Genomic DNA, 10,861 nt, shown 5'->3' on the forward strand with positions numbered 1-10,861 from the left:
GGTGATGGTGATGGTGATGATAGCTGGCAGTGGCATCTGATGATGGTAACCACCAATGTATTGATAGTCACACAAAGAGCTAATATTTTATTAATTTGAAACAAATGATTTACCTTCAATTTAGCTTACAAAATCAGTGGATTTCACTCATAAAATACCATCTTTAATAAAAACAACTTCATATAAATGAACATGAAATTATTGGCCATCTATTTGAATGTAATTATTGAACTTCTTCTGCATAAACACAGAGTTACTCCGTTACACGTTATAAATTCCCTGCAAATTATCCACGCTTAGAATCATTGACTCCGCCCAATTTATTTGAACGGAAAGAAACATAAAAGATAGGAGTGCCTAGAACTTTCAAAATTGAAGCAGAAATCACAATCCAATCCGCTATATTCAATCCAATCAACCCCAACAGCAAGGCGTTTCCAAATAATAAACTAAAGATAGCCTGTCCTTACAAAAAACTCACCAATTACAGTCCAATCCTCAATTATTCACCTCAAACAACTGCATCTCCCCAATAATAAAACAGAATGGAATTATTACCCCGTTGGGCTTCAAACATGAAGAACACAAGACAGATGATCATCTCTGTCCAGACTCTTCAGCCCTCGCATTAGAGCCCCCCTCTAGCCGGTCCTTTGTCAACTCCACAAAATGGCCGACCATCTCATGGAACTGCGTTAACGCAGACAGAGGGAGTATGATCGACGAGCGATCAGCACCAGCCACCTGTAATCCCATCATGGAAAGCTTAATAATCTAATATCAAACGGATAATTCTTCGGCTGAGTAGAAGGAAGCTTAAGTTTGACCTCAGATATCTTCAAGAAGTGGCCGCGGTTGTTGCTACCGAGGTCAAAGAAAAACCTCTTTTGATCAGCCCTAAGCACCTTTGACATCCCATGGCCGCCACCGCCACCACCGCCGCCACCGCCACCAATTTCATCATGCTGTGGGTGATCAGCAGACCGGTCAATGTCCACCTCTGACCTAGAGGCAGACTGTGAGATGAATCCAACACCCACATCGTCCGATAGCCCGAGAATCCGGTCTGGGTTCTCCGAGCCTTGCTGTTTAATTGAACAAAGGTGATAATGAAAATGATTAGAAAAATATTTATTAAAACTAATGAAACTACAGATAGCCTTGTTGTTTAACACTCAACTAATTAACGGATATCTTAGTGATCTAATACCTGATGAGAGAGGATGATTTGGGCCAGGATGTCCCTGAAAGAGACCCACCCGTCATCCCCTTGTGAACCGCTGCCCCCAGGAACGATGATCGTGCTGCGGTTTCTGTTGGCACTCGCCTCTGAGATCTGCACCAGACAGAATTCTCGGCTTCTCAGTAACTTAATCACCAGATTATCAATGATTTCAACTAAGCCCAGTTCGGGGCCACATGTGTCAGTATTCTGATAGAAAAATTAGCAGATGAAGACCAGGACTACCCTATCAATTCATGTTCCTTGGACTGTTGTTCTAAGTTTTTTCATCTAAAATTAAGAATATTCGATCAGTATTTCATAACTTATGGTCTATATATGAGCTTCTCAAGATGAACGACTGGCGTATTAAAACTATTCGTGAATATAATTTCAGAGATTAGGGGAAAGAGATTTTTCAATCAAATGGCGTTTCCTCGTCAGAAGGGCAGAGTTTCCATCATGACACGAAAGTAGAAATCAGAAGTAAAATTTCCACATTAAGCGGACCAAATGTCATTGAGTTTTCAGCGAACTAGCAATAGGAGGGCATAGTCAAGGATAAAATATACATTCTAGAATTGCTTGATAAACATCGATGAAACGAATTGGGCTTTTTTACGGAAGAAAAACACCACGAAACAACAAAAAAGGGCTAAAAAAACAGAGAAGAAAAATTAGAAGAACATGGTTTACTACAGACGGAAACAGAACAGTCAAAAAACGATGAATCTGTAGAGGGAGATAATTTTGTCACGGCTCATCAATTTCTCTCCCCAAATGCCCACAAAATCCGCCAGTCCGGAGAACCCAAATCCACAACAAAAAGAAAAAAAAAATACCTTCAAGAAACGTCCCCTCTTGTTCGATCCAACGTCGAAGTAGAACACCTGCAAGAGGAAGAACCCGAAGAAAATCAGAGATAGAACAACAACAACAACAACAAAAAGAGTATCAGACGAGTTACCCACCTTGGTGTCGAGCTGAAGCTCCTTGCTTACCGCTTCCTGCTCGACGGTACTGACATAGTAGTTAAAAATCTCGTGGAACCAGACAATCCCGCTATCCGGAACGATAATGGTAGACCGAGTGGCCGAGGTCTTCTCGGAAATCTTGAGATACCTTCCCCGAGGATTCTCCTTCAGATCGAAGTAGAAGAGTTTGTGCTCAACCTGCAGAGTTCTGCACAGCAATTCCACGTCCCCGCCTCCCGATTGCGCCTCCATCGCCGTGGATTGCAGCGAGTGACCCACTGGAATCTAAGAAGTGGGGATTTGGGGGGTGAAACTAGGGTTAGGGTTGGTGTGTTGGGAGACTAGGTTGAGCCCAGAAGCCATCGCTACGGGATGGCGCTGGTCCCCTCTTTAACCGCTCGATCTCCTCCACCGCACGTCCCGTGTTTAACGCACGTTTACCCCCTTCGTTGACCGCTACCGCGTCCATGGGAACAGTAAATTTTACCATGATATCTCTTCCAAGATCCAATCTTTTCACTATCTCTGCGCTCCACCGTAGAAAAATTGTTGGGGAGTAGCGTTTCCCCTTGTCTTCATCATCATCATCATCATCATCATCATCATCATCATCATCATCATCATCATTATAATTGTCATCATCATCATCATCATCATCATCATCATCATCATCATAATTGTCATCATCATCATCATCATCATCATCATCATCATCATCATCATCATCGTCGTCGTCATCATTATAATTTTCATCATTATAATTGTCACTATCATCATCATCATCATCATTATAATTTTCATCATCCTCATCATCATCATCATGATTGTCGTCATCATCATCATCATCATTATAATTGTCATCAACATCATCATCATCATCATTATAATTGTCGTCATTGTCATCATCATCATTATTATCATCGGCATCATCGTCATCTTCATCATCACCAACATCATTGTCATCGTCGACGTCATTGCATCGTCATCGTCATCACCACCATTGTCAATGCCATTGCATTGTCATCATCATCATTATCATCATCAATGTCATTGCATCATCATTGTCATCATCATCACCATTGTCGTCATCATCATCTCCATTGTCGTCAACATTATCATTGCTGTAGTCATCATTGTCGTCGTTGTCAGCACAGTCATCGTCATTGTCATTCTCATCGTCATTATCAGCGTCGTCGTCATCATCTTTGTCATTGTCGTTGTAATTGTCATCGTCATTATCACCATTGTCATCATCATCTTTGTCATTGCCTTTGTAATTGTCATCGTCATTATCACCGTTGTCATCATCATCTTTGTCATTGTCTTTGTAATTGTCATCGTCATTATCACCATTGTCATCATCATCTTTGTCATTGTCGTCGCCATTATCACCATCGGCATCACCAGCGACATCATCATCTTTGCCATTGTCATCGTCATCGTCATCCGCCGACAAAGAATGGTGATGATGTTGCCATTAGCTCCCGTCACCTTTCGAGCCAGGTTAACTGAGGGGCAATGAGGAGAGATGAGTGTGTCCATGTCGTAACCCTGGCAAGAATAAATGAGGGGGAGGATGAAAACTCGACATCCTCATCAGTGATGGAAATCACTAATGGAGAAGATAAACTCCTCCCATTTCATCGTCATCGTCTTCGTCATTGTCTTTGTCATCGTCATCGTCATCGTCATCTTCATCCTCGGATGGTGAATGATGATAATCTCATCATCTGCTCTCGTCATCATCTGAGCAAAGTTAACAGAAGGATGATGAGGAGAGACGATGACGTTGACGTCATAATCCTTGTGAGGACGAATGACAAGAACAATTAGAACTTGCCATCTTCATTAGTGAACTCCTCCCTCAGAATCCAGGTACAGGAGATGGGTTTAGCTGACTCTTGTGCTTCAATGGAGAAGATGAACTCCTCCCACAAAACGCAGGTATGGGTGAAGGGTTTACTACATATGGGCCAGCATATGTTTAAAAAAGAAAAAAAATTAAAAGAGCTTCCTTCTCTTTCTATAAATTCCTTCTCTTTGTATAAATCCCATTAAATCATCTCAAACGATCAAGACATATCAATCAAAAAGAAATCCTTGACTCACTCCTTCCAGTTACGGGTTTAGTCCATCAGGGTCAGCTAGAAAATAATAAATAAATAAAAGAGCCTTTTCTGGGTGCATACCACACCGCAGCTACAAATTACCAATAATGACCAATATATATCTCCAGAGATTGAATTTCTCACTCACACCTGCACTCCAATTGAGAAGATGAACTCCTTCCTAATACCCTAGGTAGTGATTGTCCAACCAATATCCGTCTGATATCCGATATCGGACAACCGATATCCAATCTCTGGAAAAAACTGGGACGCTGTGTTCGCCCGTCCGATATCCGGTATCGGACAACCGATATCCGATATCCGGAAAAAAATGGGACAGTTCCAGATATCGGATATCGGGCGATATCCGTCTATCAGGGGTTAGACGGATGTCGATATCCGATACGGGGAGGTGAGGACGAAGACGGTACCGGATATTGGAAAACTGATATCCGGATATCGGTTTCACGATATCCGGTATCGGATACCGGTTTCGGTAAAATAATCATCTATCTCGCTTAGTTTAACTTAATTACATTATTATAAATAGATTTCAATGTGTATTTTATGCCCGTTATTATATAGTAACAATTTTTTTTTATCTTTCCATATGGGATAAAGGGATTCCGAGTTTATCCCTTTATCCCATATGGAACAAATAAAGAAACGTAATCTGTATATAATGACTTGGATATATAATCAAATAACTATTTCTTCTAGTGCCCTTTGCCAACGCTCACTCTGAGAAATATGAAATGTCATACACACATATTTTTAGAGGTACTTATTACTCGTGCTTCTCATATTTTTAAAGAGCGACGCATGAAAAGCTAGAGAGAGAGGGAGAGAGGGAGGGGGAGGGGGAGGGGGAGGGGGAGGGGGAGAGAGAGAGGGCAAGAACGAGAGAGAGAGGATGAGAGAGAGACTGAGAGAGAGGACGAGAGAGAGACTGAGAGAGAGAGAGAGGGGAGAACAAGAGAGAGAGAGAGGACGAGAGAGAGACTGAGAGAGAGGGAGGGCGGGAACGAGAGAGAGGGGAGAACAAGAGAGAGAGGGAGAGAGGGAGGGGAGAACGAGAGAGAGAGGGAGAGAGGGTATACGATGCGGATATCGAAAACCGATATCCGATACCGTCATCTGTCCCCCTGAGACGGGAGACGGATCACGGTATCGGACGGATACTGGAATCGGTTATCGTCACTGTAGCAACCGATATCCGATACCGATATCCCGTATCTGGATATCGAAAAAACCGGATACCGGTAATTTCCGGTACCGGCATCCGTCCAGCATCCATCCCGATACCGGTATCCGGTACCGGCATCGGGACGGGCGAACACAGGGACGGTGTCTGATATTGGATATCGGCCAATATCCGTCCTTTAGGTCTAGACGGATATCGGGGGGCTAAGGACGAAATGGGTATCGAATACCGGATATCAGATTTCGATTTCCGGATATCGGAACCGGTATCCTGATATCGATATCCGGTATCGACAGAAAAAAAATAAAATTTATCATCACATTCAATGACTAATGTACATCAATGTCGTATGCTTTTGATGTATTTTCAACCTCAGTCAACATATAGAGTGCAAGATTTTTATTTTCTTCCATATGGGATAACAGGATTCGGAATTTGATGTAAACTCCGAATCCTGTTATCCTACATGGAAGAAATTAGAAATTTTGCTCTCTATATATTAAATGAGTCGGACTATACGTTAAATGATAAAATAATATTTTAATCTTTAGTCGCTATATTTAAAGCACCTTATATATCTTCATTATTCAATAAATTAAGACATTGTCCAATAAATAGAGCTGAAAACTTCTATTTTCTTCCATATGGGATAAAAGGATTCGGAGTTTGATGTTAAACTCAGAATCCTGTTATCCCATTTAGAAGAAATTGAAAAGATTCAGCTGTATATATTAAACAAGCCACTTGATCAGTAAAAAAGCTCCCCAATTACCCTCTTTCCCATTCTGATCCATTCTAACCACTGAATAATTATGGGTTAATTATATTTTTAAATATCCTCTCTAACTTGGATATCGAAATCCAATATCCACGCCCAATATCCGATATCGTCATCCTCCCCGAGAGATGGAGGGGGATGGCGACATCAAGACGTATACCAATATCGGATATCGGTACTGTAGCAATTGATATCAGTATCCGATACCCAGATATCGAAAAAAACGGATACCGAAAATTTGATTTGCAGTATCCAGTATAGCATTTGTCCCAAGACCGTAGTCCGATACTGGTATCGGGACAGGCGAACCCTAACCCCACATGCAGGAAATGAGTTAACTCCATCTGGAATCGACTAAAATGAAAAAAAAATTATAGAGAACTTTAATTATGAGTTAAACACCCACCAAAATCGGCCTATCACAGAACAGAAAATCACCAGAAATTTTCTTGCCCTTCATCTGAGAATGTGTCACCAGGGTTTGACCCTTTCTGAGGCAAGTCTACTCTTTGCTGAGAGCTGAGTCTTCTCTCCAACGGCGTCTTCCTCTTGCTGACAACGAACCGGTTGACCCCCTTTCTCATGGGCATGATCTCTGGGAAGTCCTCATCAGGAATCTTGCTCAATTCCTCGATGTCCGTAATCTGAGCCACTCTTCTGAACCATCTCTGTGCCTTGGCCTCCTCCGACATGTCTGATGGATCAAACCCTTTGACCCCGGTCCCCTCCAAGCTTCCTGCTTCTAACTCTCTTCTCTGCTCAACACCATTCCCATCACCATCATCATCATCATCATCATCATCATCATCACCACCCTTACCATTACTATTATCATCACGACCATCATCATCAACCTTCTTCTGGTCTTCCTTTCTAGCAAAGTAGTCAGGAGGGAAGGGCACAAAGGGGACAAAGTCGGAGCTCCCAGCCTGGTCCAGGGCGATACGCCGCTTGTACTGTGGAGACGTCAAGGACCGGTCTTTCTTCTTGCTTACGACAAATCGGTTCTCTCCCTTTCTCATCGGCATCAGATCTGGGAACCCATCTGAGTTCTCATTCGAGGAACTGGTGCTGTTGACTTCTCCAGCAGGGGTTTCGGCCGCTGGAGACGCTATTCGGCCAAGAATTTTGTCCAATCTCCGGCTGATCTCGGATTCCGTCATCTTTTCTGGTTCTTTTGTTTTTGCCAGGGACGCATCGGCTTTTAAGATCTCGTTCGGTGGTCGAGGGTAATCACATCGCAAGCATGAGGAATTACGCCCATTGTTGAAGAACTCACATCTGGAGACAGCAAGATGGAGCTCAGTAGAAAAAATTAAAAGGGTTGACTGAGAATGCAGAGGAGTAGACTTACTGTGGACACTCCCACTCTCTGCCCGAGAGCTGTCTCTTAGGCCGGGCCCCTCTGCATGAAGATGGCAATTGGGATTCAAACATCTAGGAATATTGTGCAAAAGTTCCCCAAGAAAACAGAAAACATACAATAAAATGGGCATCACCATTAATTCAATCAAACGTGCTTTTTAAAAAAATTAAAAAAAAAAGCAAGTTTGATTGAATTAATGGTGATGAAGGGAGATTATATTAGGATCCCTATCCCCAATCAGGAGTATTTTAGTTTTTTTTTTGGGTAGCTTCCCTTTAGAAAGATGTACCACTCCCTGATAAGGAGATCTTCCGAAAATGGGATGCAGGTGCCGATTCATGCCTCTATAAATTCTCATTCTTTTTTCTTTTCTCCCTCTCTCTCTTTATCATTTAAAGATCATCTTTGAAGTACACGATGTGTCTATCATATTACAGAAAGCTGTAAATGAAGCATCGGATGTTCTTACTTAGCGCTTTCAGCTTTGGTCAACTCATGGAAAAGGCACCGGAAAGAGGATTCGGCAACGGCTGTCTGTCCTCTTACTGCTGCTCTGTGATGAAAATCAAAGGCACAGGTAAGCAAATACTTCATCAAATCAACAGTATAGGCTTGCTCAGCTCCCAGAGCCTGTAGAATAAAAGAGAAACATATAAATATTTCACTTGTAAACGAAGCCGTTGTTCGGATAAAGGCATCATTAAAAATATTTTTTTTAAAAATAACAGAGTATCTGGACAGGTCCGCATAATCAGCAGTCCTTTCAGGCTTGTTTTGAGAACCTTTAGGAGCTAGAATAAAAGAAAAACTATACAGTGATTGCGTGCTAAGAAAGCCAGATAACGTTGATCTCAATGAAACAGTCGTTTAGTTACTTCCAAGTTAGTTTTTCATATTTTTTCATAAGATAAGTGCATTAAGATTCAAGAGTTCTAAGAGGTTCGGTGAGTTCTGACGCCATGTAGAAGCGAGAACAGATTAGAATCATAAATCTTTCAGCGGCTGTTTGATGAAATACTCAATGATCGACGGTGACACTATAGTCAGACATGAATCTTCAGACACAATATAAACGAAGAATCATCCAAGACAGAGAACTCAACTCACATTATTTCCATTATTCTCTATGAAAGCCTTCATCCGCTTGGCGGATTTCTCCGCGTTCTTGAACAAAACGGGAGACAAACTCTCAACGATAACTTGTATATCCTTTCTCGGCAGTGACCTAGATGAAAAAAAAACCCAAAACCAAAAGAAATTTTCAGCAGAAAAAATACATAACTCAGCGCCAAGAATTCATAGTTGCTTATTTTAAAATCAAGAACAATCACCTTAGAAGATCCGGCCGCTCTCGGGCAAACATAAGGCATGCTCTAGCCTGCACAACGAACTCCCCTGGAATCTCCTCCGCCATGGAGAAAATATCTTCCTCTTCCTGCGAAGTATGCCGATTCATATAACCTAAGGCGGCCAAATACTCGATCATCTTCTCCCACTCCGGCCATTTTTCCACTGATTCGCTTGATGGGTCTCCTGCGCTGACCCTAAAAGCGCGATCTTCGTCGAGAGATTTCAAAAATGGCCTGAATCGAGTCGTCAAGGAGAACCCAGATCGAAGAAAGGGTGAAAATTTCCCATGAACTATACGGGTCAGACGAGAGGAACAAGGTTTCAAGCTGGAGAATGGAGCGGAAGGAAGGAGAAGAGACACGGCGAGTTCCGCCATGCTCCTTTGCTTATCCTGCCGCCGGAGAGGGAGGGAGGGAAGCCGCAGTGTTGAAGAGTTGATGGTTGTTGATCGTTGATATGATCAAAGGATCTGCACCGTTGATGGGGATGGACCTCATCAAATGTAGTCCTTGAATTTTGTGGGAATGCATAATAAGCAAACTATATTATCGTTTGCTTATTTGTGCAATGACTGCAATGAAACTTCCGCATTTGAGTTGATAAAAATGTACATCAAAACTAAATGTGGATTAATTTTTTTGTATAGGTTCTATTTAGCTCCATGTGTATGGGTGTGTTGTGTTAACTAGGGCTGATATCAAGACAAATATAAATATGACTGGAGGAGACCCACTAACCAGGCAGAATGGCCTTCAAGAAAAATTCAAGATTTTCAAAATAATAACTTAATGATGCTGGAAGTAATGTGATAAATTATAGGTAAATGCATAATCAAATTCTTCTTGATAAGTAGGTCTTCAAAAAAATCCATTCGAGAAACAAGACGATAAATTTAAGGTTGAATCAACATAAACAATAATATAGTTTTTCTATTGGACTGAATTTGGGAATATTTTTCTTGTAAAAGTTTTAAAGTTATTGGCATGTACTAAATACATTTACCCATTAATTTCATATTTACAAAGGCCTCTGTACTTAACATAAATATGTCGACATGTCATACCTTATTTATATTGTTGTTTATTTTGGAAAAGGATGTTCATCTTGAGCTATTATAAAAAGTCAGTTTATTAAATATTGTGATATTTTAACCTTTTACAGTATCCTAGAGGTATTCGCCCAATATTTTATGGGCCAACTTATTAATTATATCACTTACAATTGAGTTGATGTAACTTGGTTCCCAGTTTTTTATTGGCAAAAAACACAATGTCGGTTATGACTAGCCCGAGGGCGTGCTCATAGACTGATATAACCGTGGCCTAGATGCCATCTAGGGGGGTTTAAATTATGTAAAATATTAGTGTTTGCAAAAGTTTGGAGGCATGGGACAAGACGAACGCAAATATCCCAATTACACACAAAACCCACACGCCCACTCCCACAACATAAAGTAAAGAGATACAATAGATGTGTCATGACATGTCGATGAGAGTCCTGGGTGCCCACAGCCAGATCGTGACCCCCGAAGTCATCGGTGCGTGGAGGAGACAATATCGTTGCTCCACGGAATGTGCCCTCGCAAGGTCCATTAGGGGTCATGATATGGTATGTATGAAGAGATGGTATGCTGAATCTCTCGACGTGATGGCTGTCTCATGTGGACCTAAGGAAGGTTCATCCAAGTATTGAAGAGATAACGGGTGTGCAAGTGTACACCATAGTTGGCGAGTGCATGTGTCATTTGGTTCCCCACTTGCAGCTTGTAGTGTATTAGTAAGGTGTGCCAAACAATGCATGATGTTCAGCCATACACTCGGTGGATGCCACTGAGCAATAACCCGCATGGAGGATATCAC

General features: G+C 41.7%; 2 protein-coding genes across 2 annotated transcripts; both read right to left on the reverse strand.

Annotated features, from left to right (window-relative positions):
* Positions 1-434: 434 nt before the first annotated feature.
* On the reverse strand, positions 435-2,575 carry LOC144715709 (purin-rich alpha 1). Its single transcript, XM_078590674.1, has 5 exons — positions 2,194-2,575; positions 2,065-2,112; positions 1,211-1,336; positions 828-1,085; positions 435-744 (listed from the first exon to the last, which is right to left on the reverse strand). The coding sequence occupies exons 1-5, from the start codon at positions 2,446-2,448 to the stop codon at positions 598-600; spliced, it is 834 nt and encodes a 277-aa protein (XP_078446800.1). The 5' UTR covers positions 2,449-2,575; the 3' UTR covers positions 435-597.
* A 4,066-nt stretch (positions 2,576-6,641) lies between these two features.
* LOC144715676 (zinc finger protein VAR3, chloroplastic-like) lies at positions 6,642-9,463 on the reverse strand. The gene is made up of 5 exons (XM_078590634.1): positions 8,984-9,463; positions 8,760-8,877; positions 8,122-8,282; positions 7,641-7,691; positions 6,642-7,567 (listed from the first exon to the last, which is right to left on the reverse strand). The coding sequence occupies exons 1-5, from the start codon at positions 9,376-9,378 to the stop codon at positions 6,721-6,723; spliced, it is 1,572 nt and encodes a 523-aa protein (XP_078446760.1). The 5' UTR covers positions 9,379-9,463; the 3' UTR covers positions 6,642-6,720.
* Positions 9,464-10,861: the final 1,398 nt, after the last annotated feature.

This window comes from Wolffia australiana, chromosome 19, assembly GCF_029677425.1.
Source record: "Wolffia australiana isolate 7733 chromosome 19, ASM2967742v1".
Classification (NCBI taxonomy): domain Eukaryota; kingdom Viridiplantae; phylum Streptophyta; class Magnoliopsida; order Alismatales; family Araceae; genus Wolffia; species Wolffia australiana.